The sequence below is a fragment of the Athene noctua genome, chromosome 1, assembly GCF_965140245.1.
Source record: "Athene noctua chromosome 1, bAthNoc1.hap1.1, whole genome shotgun sequence".
Lineage (NCBI taxonomy): Eukaryota > Metazoa > Chordata > Aves > Strigiformes > Strigidae > Athene > Athene noctua.
Genome location: NC_134037.1, coordinates 181,799,103 through 181,823,295, shown reverse-complemented (window position 1 = coordinate 181,823,295; position 24,193 = coordinate 181,799,103). Strand labels below are relative to the sequence as shown.

Here is a 24,193-nt window from a genome sequence, read left to right as displayed (position 1 = left end):
CAGTTTTAACGAAATGTATCATTTAAGCAGTCTGAGTTAACAAAACACACCCCCCCGCCCGCCTCGAAGTGCTAGTCTACGAACACTGTAATAAGGAGGTTGCAGCTGAATTGCCAGGTTCCTCCCGACTGCGCGGCCTGAAAACCCATCTGCTTGCAGAGCTGTGAAATGTAAATCGGAAACAAACACAGCTTTTAACTGTGCTACAATGGCAACGGCAATCCATACCAATTCATTACTTCGGGGTGATGGCATTAAGCTGTCTCCATTAATGTGCATTTCATACAACTGCACAAAACACAAGCCATTAAGACAACACTTAACGAAGCGACCAGCATTGCACGTTGCAGGAACAGCCCGTTGCTTCTACAGGAAGGTGCTAAATGGACAAAGCATTTGAAGGCAGGGAGACAGCTGGTGAACGCATACATCACATCCCATCTTCCCCCCACCAAATTCCTCATGAAGATCTGCGAGTCTCCATCCGCCACACGAGGCAAGTTTATTTTTATCCCCCTCCCTTTCCCATTAATGAATGAGTAGCAGAGCAGGCACTTCCGTGAAGCACTGGGGAATAATATGCATCTGATAATTGAAAGCTTTCCCATTTCATAAGTAGGAAACTCTTCTTTTAGAGAGTCACTAGCAAGTGTCCTAGTCAGGCTTAAGCAGCTATCACCACCAAAATGACTTATGAAACACCACTTCACTAACTGCAGACAAGATTTAATTGTACAGAAACAAGCCTCGGAAGCTTTTATAGTCAAGCCCACAGCTGGAGTCCACTCAGTAGGAACTATCTTCATGACAAAAATACTGCCGAATGAACAAACACTGCAGCTTAGCAGTGATGGGGCGAACAAAATCCAAATGCACACTATCAGAGGAAATCATCTCTGCGTTTCATTTTATCGCAGAGGTCTGGAGTCGAGTGCAGACACCAGACCTTGCAGAACAATCCTCTGCTCTGGGGAATCTGCCTGAATGCCGCTCACAAGCCACGTGCCAGATGCAACAGCAGTTATACACGTGAGGCTGGCTCGCCTCCGCAGCATCTGCTCCTGGGTCAGGCCCAAACCTCCGAGAGTTAATCCAAGAAACGCTTGCACCTGGCGCAGGATTAGCAGTAAAGGATTATCCAAGAGTAACCACACTCTGATCCAGCAGGCAATGCTCATCACGCGTGGCTACAGCCCAGCACAAAACAAATGGCTTTTTGGGCTGCACTCCTAAAGGAGAAGGTGACTAAATGCTAGATCATTGCTTGGTGTGGAGGAGGTTGATCACCTAATCATGCTGATCCACAGATTGCTTTGCAGAAGGATCCCATCAAAGACAAGAAAAAAAAAAACCAAACAACTGGAAGCAACACCAAGGGACTGACAAGGTCCAAAAGAAAAGCTGCTGGTTTCAAAAAATGGGAGCAGGCTGCTTGACAAAACTAAAAATTGGTGTAGATGCAGGACTGATGATTAAGACCCCCCGACTAGTACCTGTCCTTCCAGTACCCCACACCACACAGCCAGCTTTCCAGGCCTCTGGTAGAACATTTGCCCCGGAGAGCTTGTTAGATCCCTTACCCAAACACATGACAGTATCTGCCACTAATCCACAGACCCTTGAACACAAGCCAACATTGGCAAACCCCCTCTCACCTCCCAGTGACTGGCAGCTGCACATAGCATCTTTGTGGCCATACTCTTCATGGCTTCCTCTACAGCTCAAGTAAAAGGCATCGCAATATTTCAGTGGCCTTCATTTTATCAGTGCAGACCATGGCCAAGGGACGCCCTAAGAGGGGTCTAAAGCAACCACACTGCTTTGAGCAAGGCAGAGAAAACTGCCCAAACATGGAACTGCAGAAACCATCCACCTTCACATAAAGACTAAAGTAGGAAGCAGAGGGACTTCAGTCCACAGGGAAAAAGCATGCTGCCAGCTTGCAAGCGCAGAAGCATCCCAAACCAGCACATTTCCAAGAGACTGCATCCATCCATACATAGCCATTCTGCACCCAAATTGACAGCAGAGCTGCACAGTCTCCTGCCAGAGGGCAACTAACTGCAGGGCACAGCCTCATCATGGTGCTGGGGATGCCAGACCCACTCCCAGATCCCACTGTGAACACTTGTTTAGATCAGCTTAAATCCATGTCTGGCCTGATCAATAGAGCTGGTTTTATAGTTTGGTTTAAAAGCAAGCCTAGAACAGTACTGCCAAGAACAGCTTTCAAAACCAGCTAAAATCTGAAGCTCATCAAACACTAAGATACGCTTACCAAGCTTCCCAAACAAGCACTGAAGCAAATCGGAGGATTTCTGAAAAATATGAAAGCTTTCCAGGAAACCTGCTTTATGATCCTTCTCTGTAACCCCAAGTCAGCAAGTATCTTCATACAGTAGAACTGAAAGCCCATGATGATGTTTGCCTAGTTTATGTGCACAAAATAACTTGCTAATGTGCTGATGACAACTGCAGGCTGAAGGCCTATGAACTCAAGCTGACAAAAATAATAGTATTAAAATAAGTTTAGTTCCAATTTTCTGCTAGTTTTTACTTTCCATATGGCCAACATGCTAAACATTTCAACTATATATCCACCGTCAACACAACAGTGTGAAATGATTTAAATATGAAACTGTACAGCGCAAACACACATCACTGCATCTCCCCTTTGAATGGCCGTTTTGTGCAAAGCATCACTAGAACCTTTTGTGCAACTCAGCAGAATAAAAACATTTTTTGTCCTCAGGCTGGCGAGCAGCAGTTGCCATGGAGGCAGGTTAATAACAGCCCAATGATTTGCCCAGAGCTGCCTGTGATCTTGGCTACAGATTTAACACACTCTCAGAAGGAGGCCAGCTAAAACAAGGACTGAGATTATTCTCTAGGGAATGAATGCTACTAAACACACACACACACACACAAATATTCTTGCTAAAGGACAAAAATAAAGAAAAGAGAAAAAACAGGAACCGGCTATTCTTTTCATCTCCTGGAAACTATCAGTCACAGGAAATTACTAAAGGATGAACCTACATATGTACACAAATCATCAATTGGTTGTTTAATGTATGAAGAACAATTATACAATTTACAGAGCAGTGTACAGGCTACTGCATATAGGCAGAGGCTTAGCCATTCAATTTCCCATGTCAAATGGCAATTGTGTGGCTAAACCTTCTTTGGTAGATTAGGTATGGTTTTAAGATTTAAACTAGAAAAGCAAAGTAATACAGAATTAAAGGAAGGTGGTCTTAAAAGCAATTTTCAGACTCCCAACTCATCCTACTAAGGTCAAGATGGACTGGAATGACAAAATCTGAGCTTCAGAAATGACAAAAGACAATGTAATGGCATCAGCTAGCTGTCTTAAGTATTCCCAGGGCTTACTCTAGAAGTTCACACATCAACTCTTGAAGCCCAGGCTTGAAAAGCTGAGACAGACACAAGTTCACAAAGCCATCCCTCAAAACAAAGCATGGAAAACATGGTGTAAGGGAAGAGTGTCCAGACCTCCTGGACAGAAAACCAGCCTGTCCTCTAATGTCCCAAACTCTTCAATGTATCTCAGGTGCGAACCATTGATCCCATAGTCAAGGTCACTATGGAACAAGAAAAACAAGAAATAAAATAAACCTGAAAGGAGGTTTAAAAAACTCTCCATTTCAGGGAGATAAACCTCCAGGCTCCCATGGTTGTTTTCAGAGTTAGTTCCCACTTTCTTTTCCCTAGAAGTTTCATTTCTTCCCCTCCCATAAATCTGTCTTGCTGTTCTGAAAAATGATGCAATGGGCCCCATTTTTTCTCATGACTTACTTCCTGTAATTGTATCATTCATTTTTAGAAATCCTGGCATGTTGGACAGCTGTCCAGTTAATATGTGGTAGAAATTACACAGCACGTTCCACCACAGTACCATGACCTCTGCTGGTTTCAGCACCACAGCTCAAGGAGCGTGTGTGGAGGAACTGTTTTAACAAAAAGAAGGTTGCAAGAGACCCAAGGAAAGAAAAAACACTAGATACCATGTTAAATGAAAGCACCAGATAACATCTTAAATGCAGCCATTGTATGTAAATTGGGCTCATTATTATACATCCATGGGAGCCTGGTGTTGAGAGCATTACTCCCAATTCACAAATAAATGTAACTCAATACTTTACATTCACCTCTTGTTTCCCCAGTACTGAAGATTACCCAATACCAAGTGGGCATAATACCATCAGAGTCCTAAACTACTACGAATCTTTGTCAGAAAATTAACTTTGTATCAATGAAAGCAAATGCCAATTTTACGTTCTGCCACCTACTGTACATTTAAAATCTCCGTGCTGAATGGCTTATACATGCTAAGATGTACATTTTCATACTTTACAACATGATTGATGGCTATGAGGGAAGCAGTGAGGGATGCGGGAATACACGAATACCTCAGAAGCAAAACCGGAATTTACCTCCTTCTTCCCTGTGTGAGATTAAGCCTGGCAGTAAGATAACTTTACTTCTCACATCTATCACCCACACAAGCAGTCAAGGGTCAGTGGCAACAGTACAGTAAGATAAAACATTTAATCTTACAAGGGTAAGTTGAAAGTATCTGACAAATTTCTCTCCACACTTTAATAGGGGCATTAAATTAAAAAGTCTGCATGTTAAATTACTTGGAAGTCTTTCCTGAAGCTTTATCCTTACCTATTCCTGTTCATCTTAAATTTTGATGATTTACAAAACATGACACAAAGCTAAACTCTGTTATTAATTACAATAAATGCTCACTCACCACACTTTTGGATTAAGTACATAAAACAGACTAAGTGATGAGCTCAAATAGAGAAAATCCTTTATTTTCCTCCCACAAACTTCTTAAAAGCTCTGCCACAGAAAAAGTTCAAGTTCAACCTTTTCTAATTTTGTCTTTCTGTCCTCCTCAAATCAGAACTTGTGGAATTAACTTATACTGAAAATGAACTCTTCATGAGAGCCAGAAAAATTAATGGAGGGTACTTTAGTCTAGCCAGATCAATAATCTTCCCCCTGCATTCGCATCCCCCTCTTCCAGAGTTGTTAATCAATAATATTCCTTCCTAGCCAGCACAGTATCTGTGATGGAGAACACATGACCTTTAGAGACTACAGCCATCAGGGTTGCTATGAAGGATCAGGCCTGAAATCCAGCAAGACCACCCTCTCATCCTTCACAGTGGCTAGCACAAGATGCTTCATTCAAGGGAAACACAGTGAGATTCGGGGTACTCTGATCCATCCAGTAAGTCTCACCCCAGTCTCTATTATTTAAGAGCTACTTGAACAAGTAGCTCCTTTTCTGAAGGTTATCAGCATTAGTTGCAACTTCTCCAGATATTCTTGATACATATATGAGATATTTGGTTTCAGCACTGTCATACAGCTACTTCACCACTTCTGAGAAGGTATTTATTCTCTGTTATCAGTTTTAAGCCTGCCATCTTTAAACTTCATTAGACACTTCCATATTCTTGTGTAGCAAAGAACTAAAAATCCTTGCTCATGCCTCCTGTGCTGAAACTGACACAGAGAAACCAGGAGAACTGGCATACACTAAGAACAAGCATCTCCCAGCCTGGAAGCATCATTAGCAGACCCCTTTTTAAATCCACAAAGCACCAAGTATCTCTGTGGTACTGTATGAGTAACAATAATAAGCTGCTCCTGAATACTCCAGCAAAAATACAGTAGACATAGGTTTGAAATCAAGCACGTTTTTTTTCTAACATGATTAACAACAAAAAAAAGCCAACCAAAAAAATCACCCCTGCAGAGGTTATCAATGTGCACCAACAGCAAAAGCTAAACTTTTTTCCTTTCACAAAGTAAACATGATGTTCAAACTGGAGAAAAGGATGTTTTACCGAAGCAAGATTTGCCTTTCCTGGATGCTGTTAAATGACACAGAGAAGAAGCTAAGAACAGATAGCAGTAAATATACCCCCTTTTTTCCTTCAAATCTGAGGCCCAAACCTGCACTTCTTTTAGAAAAAAAATTTGCATTTCCACTGCAGGAATCAAACCTGTTTTATGCAAGGACAGATGATATGAATGGTCCTTTCCAGGACTTATTTAATTTATCTTCTTTAAATTTACTAAAATATACACACTCCCCATCTATATCATTCCCAGCCTCTGCAAGGCTCATTAAGCTCACAGGTGTTTCGAAGGCATCTTTTCCAGACAGTGCAACCTATGAAATATGAATCACTACATCCATGAGGATTGCAAGCGCCCATCCCAGGCCTTTGCTGTGTGAGAGGAGTCAGACCTGCACAGGAAGACCACCACTGACCCATGAGACAGAGGGATTGGAGAATTGCTCTTGTCCAGCTTTATGGCTCTTGGGCAAAGGGCAGGCAGAACTTTATTTTGATTCATGTCTCCTCTGTTTTACTTTTGGTCTACAAGACAGTGGAAACCACAGTAGAAGAAAAATACCTAATCTGTACTTTGGAAAAGGCCTTACTTCAAAAAGGTTTATATAGGAATCCTTGAGGATGGATATTTTTTAGCTGTAAGCTACTTCTGCAGCAAAAAAAAAATAAGTTGATGATTTAAAAAGAGATAGCTCAAGGAGTATTGATACAAGCTTTGGCATTATTCCTCCTGGAGATTCATTCTAGTGTTCTACTATCCAAAATAACCCTTGGGACTTTTGCACAGCCTGAGCGTGTGGAAGGGCTCACTGACACAAAGAGTTCAAAGTTCAAACACACTGCACCAGCAAGGGCAGACTCTGGTCCAAACCGCGACTGTAACTTGCAGCTCACATTAACAACTCACTCACTGCTCAGTATGTCTGAAGGCATTCCTCCTTTATGCCCTCACTGTGACCTCTCTCCCCTCACTTCACCTATTTTTGCCTTCTTGGAGAAATACTCAGTAGGGTCAACATGAAAGAACTGCTGCTTCAGTAGGTGCCAGCCCAGGTGATAATTTTTGACAAACTCAAGTCAAAGAGGTAAAACAGATTAGGCGATGGGCAGACTGCCAAAGATATTAAAATGTCTGAAGGTCTAGACAAGCTCACTGGGGGAAGTACAAAAGCACCTAAGCATTTCAGTGCCATGGGCTACTTCAGCAGTTCTGTGATCCCTTCTGTGAGGACATTTGGGTTTCCTTGATTCAACCATCCTTCAGACCCACCTGTACCCAGCTGACATGATTTTTAAAGGTGACTTGACTTTATTCAAAGGTGAATATCTTACCTGGGAAGACTGGAGTTGAGACTCTTAGCTCCACCTTTCTGGCAGCTGTAACTCACCTCACTCTCCATCAACCTTCAGCACTCAGCAGGAGAGCAAGACTTTTGCCACACTGGATTTCAGCCACTGCTACCGACTGCTTCCCCAGTTGACTCCTCCCTAGCTACAAAGAAGCAAACAGAGACACAACCTCTCTCTCCCTAGAGCTGGGGGTGAAAAACAGTGTTTGTGGACTTCAGCCTCATTGATCTAAGATTCAGAAGGTAAATTCTCCATTTCAGAGATAACTGCAGATGTCAAGATCTTCCCAGGCATTTACCCAACTATGGGTTTACTCAGCTATGGAACTAGAGGAGCAGTAAGAAACCTGAACCACAGCTGCAGAAGTCCTTTGCCCTGCAACAGCTTTCATGCAGGTGCTTCCCCAGTTGAGTCCCCCACCACACCATTTTCAAAATTTAAGCTTGCTTTGGTAAGGGAGCTGGCTGTTTCAGTAAGATTCTCCAGATTCACATGCCCTTATGTATTCACAAAGGAGCTGAAACACCTCCCAGCATCTGGGGGAAGCAAGTTAAGGAAAAAAAAAAAAAAAAATTCCCATAAAGCAAACAACGCCCACCCAGCCTGGATGAGTGCCTACAGCTAAGCTCATGTTAAACAACCATTGCTAAGTTTTTCTTACTAAAGAAAAAGATGGTACTTTACTTCCTGGGAAAAAATCGTTTTAGGCATTTTGAAAGGCTCATTAAGCTTGCAGGTGTTCTGGGGATGTCTTGGCTCCAGCACCACAGTGAATATCCCACACTGACTCTTCCCTTATTGCTCAAGTGCTAAATTAAAGCTTAAAACGGGTAAGGGAGATCGTGTTGTATGTGGAGACCCTGGCATTAGAGTTGGATGCCACAAGGACTGCCACAGAGGTGCTTTCTTGGTGATGTCCATTCGGACAGTGACTGAGGAGGCAAAGTAGAAATACCTGTGCTGCAAAGGCACCCAAGAAACAACGTGGCTTGTCAAAGAAACTGAGTTTATCTCAGCACAGCAGCCAATGCCACCCAGCAGTGGGGAGCTGTATGCAGTACTGAATGGAGGCATGTTACAGTTGTGACTTGTGTTGTGACTGAAGTGACATTTTCCCTCCAATCTACAGGAAAGGAACAAAGACCAGTATTTTTACTGTGGCTAATCCATCACTGGCAGGTCCATCTTACTCAAGACTTGTACAGAGCAGTTTCATTGCTGCCTAAAAACCTTTTAATTTCTTTTAAATGAAGCCATTTAAAGCACCTTCCCTTGAATTGGCATCTCTGGGCCTTGTTGGTGTTTTTTTTTTACCCCCATCAGCAAGAACCCTTTCAATCTTCAACTCCTCTATGACAGGCACCACATTTACCTGCATGTTATTTCAGGAAGATTCCCAAGGCAGCCTGAATAGGGTTCAGTTGCCTAAATGAGGGTTTCTAGCACCATTTTAAGTGCCAGACTCCCAGCTGCTGTGACAGAAGGCTGTGCATCTCCTCTGTGTCCTGGCTCATCTGCGCCAGCACATACAATTGTGTCTCATCACTGAGGACAGCTGAAGGGGCACAAGACCCTGACAACCAGGCACCTGGCCTGCTCCCTCCATGTCCTCCACAACCCAAGGAAGGCAGCCTTCATCATCTATCCTTTCCTGAAACATTACTTCCATGTATAAAATATCCCACGTGCACTGATCTGAAGTTTGGGAATGTCTTCTGGCAGTACTGAGTCTGTCGCCCAGGTCATTTATCATAAAATATGGCCTAAATGAATACTGATATTGAAGACCGAGATCATGATTTGCAACCTAGGTATATGCAAAAAACAACCCAAACACCACCCCCACCCCCACCCCCTTCTGAAATACATAAACATTTGAATCCTAAAGAACAAATGTGCATGAAAATATAATGGAAAAGGGAAGGATTATGCAGCAAGCTTTGGTGAATATTCCCCTGCAGTTGCTGTTAAAGTCTTTGATGCGGAGGCAGGCATCTCCAGCAAACAAGCTGTCAAGCAGGCTTCAGTCAATCAGCTCCATAAAGAGAAGAGGATTGCTTGATAGAGCTAGCTGCAAATGCTATCCCTGAACACTTCTATCTTTTGCCATGCTAACCCTCAGTCAGACTGGAATTTTCCAATGCAATCAAATCATGTGCTTGATTTCAGGTGCTTCTCTGAGAGGTTTCAAAACTAAATTCCCCCCAAACTCTTAAAATAAAGCTTCAAGAAAACAAAACAGGACCTTTCTGAGGACTCGAGTCAGATATCGAAAGGACAGGCATGTGGAATCACCAAACGACTTTTAAAGCCATAGCTGAAATCCTCTTTTAGACTCTGACATATGCACTTACTACTTCTAGCAAGGGAAAAATGCAAACGAACGCATGGAAATTGTCTAGGAAGCATATTGTAGGAGAACACTGAATGTGATGTGCTATCACTGCTTTAGTGTCAATTACTGCATTTGTGGCTTATCAGTTTGATATATTCACCTGCATACAAAACCCATACTACGCTGTCTCATCTGTAAACAGTTTTGAAGCAATCAGGCAGCACAGTTAAAAGGGAGGTGTCCCTCACCACACATTATTGTCTTTCAAGCATTAGCAACTATATTTAAATTTATGTCAAGTATTCATATAAAAGGACTAGACTCCTTACAGCCTTAACAAAACAAACAAGAAAAATAGAAGAACATTTATCTTAATTTGTTAGGACTAGTGCAAAGCATTAGGTTTATGCTACTACCATTTCTGAACTCTCCATTTCCCTTTCACCCAGCCCTTTATTTACCTTGAATCCCCAAAGGACTAATATTGCCTCTCAATGCTGGCACATGATGGTACCGGTGTGGCCTTGAACTCCTGTACATCCAGTGGTACCTGCCAATTTCCATTTCTGGTCTGGTGATCACTGCCAATTTTAGGTGGTAAAAAGTCAGTGTCACCAGCAAGTTTTAGTTCAGTATTTTCAGTCATTTAACTTTAAAAATAAGAGCCCAGAAAAACATACTGTAGTTTAAAAAACAACATAACCTTACAAACCAAGGGAGGGGGTGGGAGGGATGATGGACAGGGAAATGCTCACACAGGTGTTAAGAAAGGTTGAATAGCTAAAACTCCACTTAGGATTTGACGTAAGGAAGGACTCTCTATTCCTTCCCCCCACCCACTCTTATGTCTCATTCATGGCAAAGAGCTCTACTCCAGAAGTAAAAACTTAAGTCATGAAAAACCACGTTACCTGCTTTTTTAAAAGACCCTAAATCTGTCAAAGAAAATGGTTATTGTAATGTGTAGAGATAGGGCAAACACAGGAGTTTGCTCTTACATGAAAAAAAAAAAAGTCATGGGCTTTATTTCACACACAGTCTCTGCTCATATCCAAAAATCCGAACCAAGTTATGTTAAAACAGACTTGTTCCAGGTTTACAATGAAGGAGAGCAGTTATCCTTGTTTTTTCAGAGGACGGATGAAGCTCAGCAATGAAACCCCAAGTGCAGTGACACACCTGACCTGCTCGCACACCCATCATACACTCATTGGCAGAGGCTTCTGAGCTCCCTGAAAGAGGCCACTGGCAAAATAACATCATGCCACTTTCGAATCTACACGTCCCCCCGTTGGCGCTGCTATGGCTTTGTCTGGCTGTCAGGGCGAGACAGACAGATCTTGAAAATGTACCAGAGTCCCACTCCATAGGGGCTAAATGAAAAAGTAACCATCATCTCCAGCTAAAATAAACCCAACTCAGCAGCATTTCAGCAGGTGGAGGAAGTGAAATGCTGAAAACCCATCTACTGTAGACTACATCAGAGACAAATCGGGGTGGGGCAAAGGGAGTAGGAATGCCATAAAATATCTGCCCTGTGAGGGGCTAGGAAGGTCCTGAAGCTAGTCCCACTCTCTCATGTGGTTTTGCTGCTGGTGCAAAGAGGAGTTTGGCACAGCTACATTTACATACATCAAGAGGAGAAAAAGTCTTGGCCTTGAATCCAAATGTTGAGTCTAAAGATTTGAAACAAGAATGTGTTTGTCTTGTACACTGGCAAATGAACTCCAACAATAAAACAGTCTTTTGGGTTTGGGATGCAATGGCTCTCTAAAGGATACTTTGTGGCTTAGTATTTCTCCCATCTGCGACTCACCCACAAACCAGCAAGCTGATATCAGGTAGCATATTTTTCCTAAAAGACATTATTCCATTTTGTATGGCTTATCCTTCCTTTTAGGAAAGGCAAATTCCACATCTTACAAGCATAACCAAATTCAGAATGTGTTGAAAGTACTGTTCCAAAATGACTGTGTACGCTCAGGATGATATCATCTCCTGCTTAGACAGGAACAATCCTGTTTGAGATTACAAGGAATGCTGTAACAATTGAATTGGATACAAAATGTAAAATAACAGAATACCTTGCTAGTACTGCATACCATCTCCCCCCTCCCTCCCAACTGTCTGCTCACTGGTTTTCTGAAGCTACTTACTGGACATTGGTAAGAGATTTACACTTAAAAAATAAATTAAAAACAATCAGCTGCAAAGACTTCCGGGAAGAAAAAAACTATTCATTTGCATTGCAGCAGCATCTAGACCAGATCCTTGGCACCAGAAGGATTTTATCCCACCAGGCCCGAACCCACAATTCCAGATTTCTCCTGTAGCGGCTACAAAACCCACTCGCTCAGAGCAGCAGAGCAGGGAGCTTCCTTTCTCCCTTGGCCTGCGGGAACACTGGTGAAGTCACCACTGTCTGCTGTGGGACAAATATCAAACCCTGAAACATAAGAGATTGCATGTAAAACTGGTAGCATCATTTCTGTAAGTAAAAACATTCTATGAAGTTGGGCTTTTCTGGTTTTGCAGTAACAGGGCTCCCTTCATTAGGAGCCAGTTCAAACTCCGTAAGGAATCTCAGTTTTTACACTGCTCTGAAAAGAGCCACTTAGCAATTGCTGTTTAGTGGCCCTTACTGCTACGCCTGGCACAACCTCTGAAGTTGAAGAGTATCTTCTGGTGACTTTGCTGGAACCCACCCAGGCCCACTCATGCAAAATCACCACCAGGTCAAACGTCCCACAGGCTTCAGTGGTGTAACAACTACTGCACACAGTACATATGAATTAAGAGTTTAACTCCGTACCCCAAATAGTTAGGAAAGGAAATAGGTTCAAATTATTTTTTTTAATCTCCTGCTTTTTGAGGAACTAACTACACGAATTGCGTTCCCAGGTCTAGGTTACGGTACTCTTCCATGCACAGCCAAGCTCATGCAACTCAAGGCCTCCTGTCAGAACCAGGTCGTACTTGATCCTGCACAGACACAGCAGCTACAGAACTGACATCTTCATGTCACACTAGGCAGGCACACTGATGGTGACTGTGGTGTTCAATATTTATTGGGAAGAATCATCTTGCACGCCTGTAATAAAATTCCCAGTGCCCAACATCCTCACATTTGCTGCCTTTAGCATATGGTTTTAAGAGGAAACAAACAGTTACGACATTCATCTGTCGCAGCTGACAACGCTGTCCACAGGAGCAAAGAGAGGGCTGTCATTTGGTCATTATGATATGGCAATCTAGTGATGCATGCTGCATTAGGAGCAAGGCCAGAAAATGGGGAAGGGTCAGAGTAACTGAAGGGGACACCCCCCACCCCTCTTCACTGCCCTCTTTAGTCCCTTTGCTCCCACTGCAGAGTCTATTGTGTACATACAGTGCCATCTGGGTTTTTCCCCCCCCATCACCATATCCTGTGGCACATATGTCTAGGTCTTCTGCTTTCATGAGGTAATTCAGACCACTGTGAGTACATTCTCTGAGCGTTTTTCAACCCCCTCCTATTTAGAAACCAAATCCTATTCATTAAAACCTAAATCACTAAGCCTGCCAAATTATTATCCTCAGAATATCGTGTGTCCCAGATTCTCCCTGGGCTGGACCTCTCTTCCTACAGTCGTATTCTTCAGGGACTTATACTTAAAGCAGTTACTGTTTTCAGGGGATCTGAAACACTAATAAACTGCTTGAAATGGGAAAAAAATATACAGCATACAAAAAATCTTTAAATGGCTTGACAGCTCTGATATACCTGCGTAAGCCTAGCATTAAGGGGGTATGTTTGAAAATTTTAGTTAATAACCATAACCTGTATATTTTAAAAAGACATTTTTTTTAATTTTCTGTAATAAAAAATACATCTGTGATGCACCAAAATGTCATAAGCTCACTGCATAAAAAGAACTTGACTAAAAGTGAAATAAACTGCACATTAATTCACTCCTTTCTCACGTTGCACTTTAGCAGCTTCACTTACACTATCACACACAGTTGTATTGTGTTTACGAGAAGTATTTTTTTTCTGTTTTTCACTAGCATATACTTGTCTGTTTAGAGTTTAAAAGTGGAAAGATCACTTCATATATGATGAAAATAATAAAGCTCACTGCCATTCCTCAGCATGAGGTCTTCTTTCATCGAGAGCACATTAGAAGGGAAGAGACAATTACAAGGAACCTTTGGTACAGCTGCTCAGGCTGGTTTTCATTATTCCTCAGTACAGCATATGCAATTTGAACACCATATGCATTCATACAAGGAAACTATATCCTAGTGTAATGGCTTTCTTCCATCCTCCCATGTGTAACTGGTGAATTCACCATGGCGATCCACAGTTGGGTTTTATTTTGTTTTGTTTTTTGAATTTTGCAACCCAGTAGTATTTCTCATAGTTAAATAAAAAGGGAAACTTTTTGTCTCTGTTAATGTGTATCAGGATCTATTTCCTTCACTGATGATGCAAAACGGCATTTCATTTTACTTACTTATTCCATCTCAGTAAATCTGCCTGCCCAGTCTTCACATTTTGATTTAATTTAATGCCTGCAAGATAAACCCTGTCATTTATAATAATTTGTAAACCTTCATCTTTAAAATGCATCCAATCTGTCCTGCAGCCCTGTAAAGTATCTGTTAAACATTTTGCTTCAGCTTGCTCAGGGTGTTCTCCTCTGATAAAGGCTGCTGATACACAGTATATAGCTGACTTATTTCTTATCTCCATCAACATGGGTGTTGTTCCATTTCTAATTAAAAAAACTGGGGCAGCAGCCACTCATCTGGGTGTAGAGAAAGAAATGTCTGATAAACACTGAATCCATCAGCTGGTTAATATCACCGCCTGAATTAGGCAGGGTATTCATGAAAATAACTATTAAAATGTAAAACTGGAATTCATATGCAATTTAGCAAACTTTAAAAATCTAAATAAGATTAATCATTTTCATTTATCAGTATTTATTCATAAAGCACATAAACTTGTGTAAACTGTCTCTACTACACTGCAATCCAAAACCGCTGGCCATCCACATTTGCCACAGGGATGGGAAACACAAACCAGTACCTGCGCAACACAACCATTCAGATCTGACTGTGTGAGGTGCTCAAACTGAAAACAGATCTTGCTGCTCATCCCAAGTGCTCAGGCAGTATTGCTCTCCAGCATTCTCCCGAGTACGGGCAGGCCTGTATATGGACAGCATGTATTCCTAGCCCAACTTCCTCCAAGTATTTATTCTATACGATTACACTACATCACTGAGGAGGCCCTTTCATTACAAAACACAACCCAGAAACCCATAGTTTAAAATTCTGCTAACGGGAAAAAACCTCTTAGCTTAAAAGTACAATTTGCTTTAGTTAAATGCAGATACCTTCCCCAGAACTTGGCAGTGCAAAGCATACTGTGTGTGTACCTGAATACCTGAAGCGAGATTCTCAGGATCTTCTCTTGCTCAGTCTTAGCAAAGTGACATCCCCCAAACCCTTTTAGATGTTGTTTTATCTCCTTGGACTTTTCAATTCATTTTGTGAGGAAGAGTTAAAGCCTGACAGCACTTCAAGTGCTTCAAGCTGTGGCAGTTGCCTTGCAATCACTGGATCTAGGGCATCTCATAAAGGATGGCCATTACCCTAAGTCCAGGTGGGATCTTAGAGGAAAAAGCAAATGTTGCAAGCCTGGCAAGCATGTAGGGCATAGCAAGCAGGAGATCCAGTCCAGACAGTAAATGAACATGTTTGAAGTGGTCAGCTTCTTATTTACACCTCAAAATGAAGCAGCAGCGTTTTCCTGGAAGTCTCTTCACAGAGAAAAGCTAATTTTTCTCCATGAGAGCTGCTGGTGAAAAAGCGCTTTTGAAAAATCCTGCCATTTCAGAGGTACCTGATGCCCACTGAGCTCATCTAAAAACCCAACTGGGATCGACAGTCTTAGCATCATGGAAAATCTGATCCCCAAAACTGAATATGCCTCCTACATCACTGCCTCATGGCAGTAACTTTGCAGGGGGACCTGGGCTATTTATTTTGCTATTGAAACTAGAAGCAGGACTGCTTCAGCTTTCTGCATTTTAATTCACTGTGAAACATATTGGGAATTTAAGTGAACAGAAATAAAAAGACTATGTGTTACTTCAGAAATTAGGGAACTGGCAAGAACAAAGCCTTGAAGTGTTACATACACTTACCTATATAACAAAACCAAAGTATACTTAGAAATATAGGAAAAAACTAGGAAACGGTGGTTCAATTAAGAGGAAGTTCCCCTGCTTGCATCCTATGAAAGCATCAGATCAACCACCTTGACTTGGTAACAGATTTACTGTTTTACCTGTTGTGCTTTCATCCTTGCCAAAATAAAAAGGAAACCATAAACATACTGAGCAACACATTCATTTTGCACAGCTGCTAATACATGCGGATAACTTTCTTTGGCGTTTATTGTACTTGAGTTCTATCAGTTTAAAAGAAACTCATCAATCAGAAGAAAAAAATGATCTAATTTTTGAAGAATGATCTATGAGTTCAAGGTGGTTTTATAGTCAAGATATTTAGGACATTTTGTACATTTAATTACTCAAAATCTGCTGCGAGGTGGGTTATTGTCCACATATACTAATGGCTTTCAGAGTTTAATCTCTCATCAGTGGACCTCCTTTTGTGAAATCCCTAAGGGATTATGTAGTACTATGTCTAATCACTTGACAAATTTAATTTACTTGAAACTGAAGCTAGGTTTGAACTATACAGAGTGTGTAGGAGGAATCAGATTCAAAGTAGGAAAACAAAATCTGGTACTGGACAGTACCAGGATTTATCATTATGTTCATATCTGAACTGTTTAACAATAAATGAAACAATTCTACTTGGGGAAATGCATTAGTTGTGTATCAGCTGCTTTTGCCTATGAGATACTCAGATTGCTTACAAATGACACATAACAGGTTCAAAAGTGTAGTATGATTCACGTAAAAAGGCAGTGAAAATTTTAATAATTTTGTTACTTCTGTATCAGTTAGCAAAAAAATATTGCTATGATTTGTACAGTAGTCTGCTGCACTGAAGAGGGACATTTATTTGGTATAAATTATATGATGCAGCAACAAAACATCCTTTGTTAGTTGAATTTACCCTCTGAAGTTCAGTGCTCCAGACCAAATACATCACCTGTAAGGCTGGGATGGATGAAGCACCTCTCCTTCTCTGCTGCTGTCTCCCTACAGCAGAACCACTACCACGGAATTGTTCTCTCCATTAAGAAGCAATTTTTGGTGATTAACACATGTTGAAATCTAATATTGTGAAACTCATTGCATTATTCCCTGTTATCATAGTGAAGGCAGATCTCTACAAAAGCAACATTTGCCAGATGACACCATAGAAAAAGAAAAGGAATTTAAGAATTAGCATTTGGCATGAAGCTAACAACATGAAGGTTGTGTGATATTATAATCTATTACATGTTATTATAACCTAGGTCTCCCACACTGCATTGCAAAAGCCTTGCTACATGGCTAGTCTCAATGAAAACACCAGATTATGGCTCTGAAAATGACATGCAAACACACAGGCACACGCTACCTATGTAAACCAAATTTACAAAAATCCCTCAAAGATGGAGCGATAACAAGACTTCTTTTGCAAACATAATTTCAGGTGGGGTTAGGACAGATCCAGAGCAAATACAGATGCAGACAGAAAGATTGCTGCTCTATTAATTTGTTGTCAAGCCATGCAGGAAAGGACGGCTGAAAGCCCAAAGATGCAGTAATGATTGTTTAAGAGCTATTCGAAAAAGTGACAAAACTGGCCTAAACCTCTTTAAGCCCCCTGAATGAAAAGATTTAAACAGGCTATTGTTAGACCCCTGGGTACCTTTTTTCTCTTGGCTTTGTTCTGCATTTTCCTCCGCTGCAGTTTCCATGGCTGGCTTCATACCATCCACCAAAAATGCTGCCCCCCCCTCCCCCCCCAGCAAGCACTTTTTCTCTTCGCCTCCTTTCTCACTCCCTTCCGTCTCCTATTTACAGCGGCGGTGATTGAGCGGCTCTGTTCTCCCCTACAGTAGATTACAGTCCTTTCCAAAACGCCAGAAAAGTCTTGTCAGCTTCAATTTCGCTCCGCTGACTGGTCCACGAGGAGCCGTGCCAGCGAGTGCTCAGCCATACGTCACCGCGGTCCCCAGCTATAAAATAGCCATCCTGCACCCGACCGTGCCCCGGCTCGCCGCGTCGTGGGGACCCGCATCACCAGCTCACGCACCCTTCCCTTCGTCCTTCGCTCTCCCCCTCTTTCCCCCTGTCTCCCAAGGCTTCCGACGAATGTTAATCAATTCTCTTGGCAGTGAATGGATTGGTGACATTGGGAGGGGAGATGCGGGCAAGAAAGAAAGAAGCCCCCCGGCCGCCGTCTCTAAGAGGAGTGCACGCCGGCACACAATCACAAGGCTCCCTTTCCCATGGGATCTTGTTATTATGCTTCGCATTTTGATTTATTCCACATGCCCTCTGCTCTTTCAAGGGGTGGGGGGTGATGGGTCTGTTCTCTCTGTTTGCTTTCTTTGTCGAGTAAGTTCCGCTCACCCGCAGCAAAAGACTGTGTGACAGAAGCATAAAAGCAAAAGTGGGCATATATATATATATATACACACACACACGTACATGGAAAATCTAAATTCTTTCTCTGACTAGCAAGTACGATGGAAAAAAAACTCCAAGCAAGCAGAAGGGAAGCAAGCTCAAATGACCTAAAATGCACATGCAATACTTTAAAGGATAAAAAGAAAACATAGCTTGGGGTTTAAAAGGATGTCTGCCATTACACACCTAAAGCCGTGCTTAGAAGCAAGTGCCGCGTTGCTGTTAAGCACGTTTGATCGCTCCCCTACATCCAGCCAGACTGCAATACAGTCTCATGAGCTATTGCTACTCTGGCTATGGAAGCAGCAAAACCAGGACACGTCTACATTGCACTGCGTGAGGTGACTTTAGGTGTCCCCAGCCTGCTCTGAGCAGCCCCATGCTGAGGAGCCGCAGAGCAGGGTAACACCATGTAGTGATATTATTCACCTTCCAAACCCCAAGATAACTGACATATTTAAGGCTGTACTGTACAGGGGCTAATTAACCTTGCCTATCACTTTGCTTGTCTCAATGGCCTCACCGCCCACCACACTGCACAGGGCAGACATGCCCAGAGGCACCCCTTTTTGTGTGTAGGATGATGGAGCAACCATGGAGTAATGGCCTTTGCAGTCTGGCAGGCTCCGCTGGTCCAGCCACACCAGCCAATTCTGCAGGCTAAAAAGACGCCTAGCAGATTCAGCAAATGCTGGGGATGTTAAAACCTACACGCTGCAGGTTCCATATAACAGATTCAACCAGGAGAGTGGGAAGAGGGAAGCAGTCCAAAGATTTGTAGCTGCAATTCAGCCTCTTCTGGTTAAAGTTACTACACCCACAACTTTGCTCTGCATTTTTATTTCTATAGATGCCCAGTGAAAAGCACAAAAAACCTCAGACCCAACCTTTAGAGAAAGTTCCCTTGTCTTGCAAGACATCAGTGCACAAATTGTCTTCTCTCACCGTGGACACCAGTTGTTACTTTGCTTTGGGCATTACTGCTCAGACATATGCTTCAGTCTAGCTGCCAAGAGGTCTTGAACTTATCCTAAGGTTTTGTATCACAGCATCAAAACTTGATGTCAAACATTTGCCCCAAAAACTTTTTTGGGGTCCAGAAAAAGTCTGCAGTGAAAGCTCCCACCTCAGCAGACCCTTTTATAAGCAGGATGAAGTTAATCTGTAGAGGAGATGAAGTATCCTCAGGAACCAATGTGAGGCAATGGGTTGGTTTCCTGAAGGTAATCAAATCAGCAGCCCCAGCAGAGACCTCAACCCAGGTACAAGGTGTACTCCTTCAATCTCCTTCTCCAATGCACACATAGAAGTCCACAGATGTATTGAAATTCCTGCCCAGCAAGACCATGTACTGCAAACACACTCCCTCAAGGAAGCAGCTGAAAGGTGAAACCGTAGGTGATGTATTTGCAGTATTCTTTGAACCATTACTAAAAGTTGTTAAAATCCCACAGTCAAGAAAGGAAAGATATTTAGGAAAATTGTTTACTTTTGAGATAATGATTATACAAATAAAATATTCTACAAATTATTTTTTTACCCATTTAACATCAGTAAGATTGCAAATCCATAGCAAACACAGCCTCCTTGCTGAAAGTCACACAAATTTTAGTCACTGGTCAAAACAGTTCATTGCCTCTGACATTAAAATTCCCTTCCTGGAACTTCTCATTGTTCAGTCAGTACTTCTGCTTGCTGCTGTCACAGTGTAGATCTCAATTTCTTAATGATCTTTGCTTACTTTGGAAGGTCTAAAAGTTTAGAAAGTTAAAAACTCTCTTCTGACTACCCCAAGTCACAAAAGGCCCGTTCAAAAACTAATCCAAGTGGTATAATATTAATGCACTTATCATTATAAATGCACAGAAAATACAAATGTCATCCAGAATTTCCTTTCTTTAAACAGAAAATACATTAGACAGAACCCTTGGTTACACACTGTCCCAGAAGGAACCATGCTAATAAAGCCCCCCATTCTGTATCAGTGAGATCTACTCCTTCAAACACCTGCATGCTTTCCTGATGGCAAGCAGATTTTGTTAGGCAGGCTCAGGACTTCAGCGCAGATGTTTTACAAACACAGAACTAACAGGCTGGGAGACCATTTCCCCTACTTTCTCCCACGATAATCCCTTCCCCAGATGAGCAATGAAGAAGTCAGTGCACCATACCAGAATCAACTTCACAAGAGCTTAAAGACTTCAGATGCCATCAATCCCAACTATTCATAAGCATTAATTCTACCTACTAAATAATCCTCTAAAAGCTTCAAGTGATGCATGAGCGTAAAGTTTGCCCTTCTCCCTTCTTATTACAGCAACCTGGAAAGTAGTATGTGATGGGTTTTAAGCACTTACAATTTTTCAATCTTCAAACCTGTGTCCCATCATTGATAAACACAGCAGATAAAACAAACTATATGCTATTTCCTCCAGTGCTAACATGGGTGCTGATCTTGAACTCTGAGCATTAATCTCAACCATCAAGTTGTCTCATCCAATGCTCCCTCCCTTAATCAGATACATCCTTTTCATAATATGTGATGAGACTGGGAGACATCAAGTCTATGCCTATGACAACGTGTCAAAAGACAAAGCCACAAAGCCAGAAATTACAAAAAATTCTTTAAAGACTGATGCTCTGCAAAAACCTGCTGTACAGACCAGGCCAACAACCAGGGAAGACAGCTCATTACATTTCAGGAGTTCAGAACAGCATTTTATTTGCAGACCAAAATAAAAATTAAAATGAGGAGCAGGGTGGAGCAGTAAGGGCTTCTGCTGCTAAAGCACAGCTCTGAGCCCCCAGCCAAACCTCAGGATGAATAGCAGTGAAGCAAAGTATGTGAAGGCACTGCAGAACAAGTGACATTCACTGCAAAACAGTTTTAAAAAAAGAGGTTTTAAACTATTTTATCTAGGTTTTAAAAAAACATTTAATCATTTTGCTCAGACAAGTAAAATAGCACAACTGCACAAAGTTTAAAAAGGTATTAAAAACCCAATTCTGCTCATGTGCCAATTCCTTTTGAACATCTATCTTAAATGTCACTGAATCTAGTTTACATTCCTGAAGGCTGAGGAGCTCTATCATAAGCTACAGCAAATTCTTCACAATCTTTCAGAAAATGAATACACACTTGCCATTTCTACAAAGGCTTCACAGAGCTGTAATAAAGAGTGTTCTCACATACTTCAAGAGCCATTTGAGATTAGCCTATGAGATCCAAGACTCAGAAGTTAAAATACAGACTGTCCCTCAAACAAGACTGACATGTATTCCAAACAACTAATTTTAAAGACAACTTGTAGAATACTTTTTTTTTTCCTTTACGAAATATGCAAAAATATTCAAGAGAAAGAACAAATACACATGCAGCCACTTGGTGTGTCTCTCAATGTAATTGCTTATGTTCAGACCAGCTTTAGACCAGTTACCTAAGACTTGGGTATAAAACCCAATCTGAATGCTTATGCAAAAGCAGGCAAATTTTCCATGTGAATAAAATCAAAGCATGACAAGCTTTTAGTTGGGCAGCAGTCATATATTGGTAAGTACTTTAAAGGAAATTTCAGGCCTGTTCTTTCAGACGTACTAAATTAGTAGGAAAATGAAATCCAAATTAATGAATAAATAACAGTGGAAAAAACCTGCACTTTTACCACAGTATAAAGCACAGACTACTAAAAAACACGAGTCTGCACTGCACTTACGGATCTCAATCTTGGATTTCTGTAGAAAGGGCAAAACTAAAGGCTTAAGCATGGATGGTGGTTCTCTTTGCAACCAAAGAAAATCACCAAGTTAACTGCTGCAGGTAATTCAAAAAGGGTGAGCAGACCTTAATAATGTGAAGGTGCCAGTCCTGTGACCACCTTAATAAAGCCACATGAAAATGGCAGTAACTGCTGCCAAGCTAAATGGCAAGCAGGCAGGCAAAGTAGATGTCGTTCAGTTGTTGGGTTTCATACCTTTCACTGGCCGCCCTGCTAGCTTCCAGCTGGACCACTGTTTTAGTTAACTGTAGTCACAGCCACTGTTGAGAATCAAACGGAAACAAACAACCTAAATCCAGAACATACACGCATGGGTAACCTTTATTTGGAACATAAAAGTGGAAAAAAAATATCCCTTACAGAGTGAATAGATGGTTCTGTAAGGTTTTTCCAATAGTTAAGTCTCATCAAGTCCTAGTCTCAAAGAAGACTCAAATGGCAGAGAAAGCTACCAAAGAAAAAAGCCTGAAGAGCTATAATCAAAATCAAAATGAAAGCAAGAGTTGATGATGTTCTTAAGCAGCTGGAAAGTCTATTTCTGCTTATGAAAGGCAGTCAACAGCACAGAAGTGATTAAAAAAAAATGCTAGATATTATTTCTTTATCCCGACTAATGGCTTTAGTAAGGTTTGCCTGGGTCTAAGAAACTTGTATTTAAAAAACAGACCTAGGGAAAATAATTCAGAACCCTGACAGACAGAACATGGAACCCTCAACCGTGCCAAAGACTTTTGAGGAAAAGCAATAAAAATGAAAACAAAACAGATTACATTTGAAACCGAGCTGGAAGCATCATCACCTCCTGTACCCCTCTCCTATGAAGCTGCTTGGAGTAGCACCATGCTACTCCATGGCAAGTCAGAAAGAAATATGCTGATGAACTGGAGCCTTTATACTACAGCTGAAAGAGCAGGGAAATATAGGAAACAAAAGCAAATATGTCCTAGCATTTCCCCCAGAAGTAGCTTTCATTCAACAAGCAATGTTCAGAGCGCCAGCCCTGATGGTCATCTTCAGCTTCTACTCCAGCTCAACGAGTTCATGGAAGTATGTATAGTTACCTACAAGTGTAATGCATAGCAAGTTTCAAATGCTTTAAATTTAAAAGTAGGCAGCAAAACAAGACTTTGAGTTACTCAGTCTTATTTTCTGTTCAGCAGTGGCAACATCCTCACACAAACAATATAGGATTAATATATGAAGCCCTTCAACAGTGCTTCAAACGATCCTCCATCATTTTAAGGGCTATGTTCTTGATTTTGACACACATAACCACCTTTTTAGCTCTGTCACCTTCAAAAGAGAGAGAATATTCTCAGCTGTCATTCTCGTGTCTCCATCCCTCTGCCTCAAGTCACGCATTTGGCAGCAGCAGGAGTGCTGCAGCACAGCAGAAAAACAATATGCTTAGGCCTTTGTTCTCTTAATTCTGCACCTTGAAGACAACTCAACCTACTTCGCTTTTGCTATGAACCCTATTCTCCAATATGGTTGTCAAAGCCTACTGCCATCTCAGAACATTAATAAGAGTTCCTAAATACTTGGACATATTGAAATAACATCCTGGATATTTTATGTTGCATTTGCTAGCATTTAAGTAGAAGTGCCTCTCATACTTGTAGAAGAGCTATTTTTGCCAGAGTTTTAGAAGGCAGAAAAGGTATCATAATACACTCGTACTAATACAGCTACTTAGACTCAAAACACGTGAGAGTTTGAGACAGAATTGGTATTGGGAGGCTACCTGTTCAATTTTTTTCTCTATCTCTATAAATAAATCTAAACCTCACTGAGTTCAGCCTTGACACACACTTATTCTTCTCCTCCACAAAGTCAGATTTAATCAGACAATCCTGTGTTAACTTTACATCCAGTACTGATTTTCAAAACTGCCCTCCCACTCTTCACATAGACTTCAGCATCCCACCTACAATCTCTCATCTATTCAGTGCTTGTTTTGTTCTTCAGTCTTGGCCTCGGTCCAGACTTTTCACAAAGCGTGGAAAAAAGCAGGGACATATAAAGAAGTACAAAACCCTACAAACCCCCAGAAGAAATCAGGGGCACTCATTATAAAAAAGTACCCCACGGTGGAGGGGCATGCATGTGGAGAGACAGGGATGAATCCTTTTCCTGAATTTCATAAGGGATTCCATACATAAATCATAGATACAGATG

The 24,193-nt window shown here is 41.6% G+C and overlaps 1 protein-coding gene across 5 annotated transcripts in view; it reads right to left on the bottom strand.

Moving 5' to 3' along the window:
* GPM6B (glycoprotein M6B) overlaps nt 1-24,193 on the bottom strand; it is a 112,626-nt gene that overhangs the window by 13,423 nt on the left and 75,010 nt on the right. The window contains exons 1-2 of one of the 5 annotated variants that reach the window (XM_074907050.1): nt 17,476-17,790; nt 10,053-10,172 (exon numbers count right to left, since the gene is read on the bottom strand). The exons of 1 other annotated variant lie outside the window; for it this stretch is intronic. In XM_074907050.1, the coding sequence (XP_074763151.1) occupies nt 10,053-10,172; nt 17,476-17,536 (181 nt within the window). In that variant the 5' untranslated portion in view covers nt 17,537-17,790. Of the gene's footprint in view, nt 1-10,052; nt 10,173-17,475; nt 17,791-24,193 lie in introns of those variants that run through there. 3 more of the 5 variants (XM_074907069.1, XM_074907059.1, XM_074907077.1) reach the window with 3 other exon arrangements.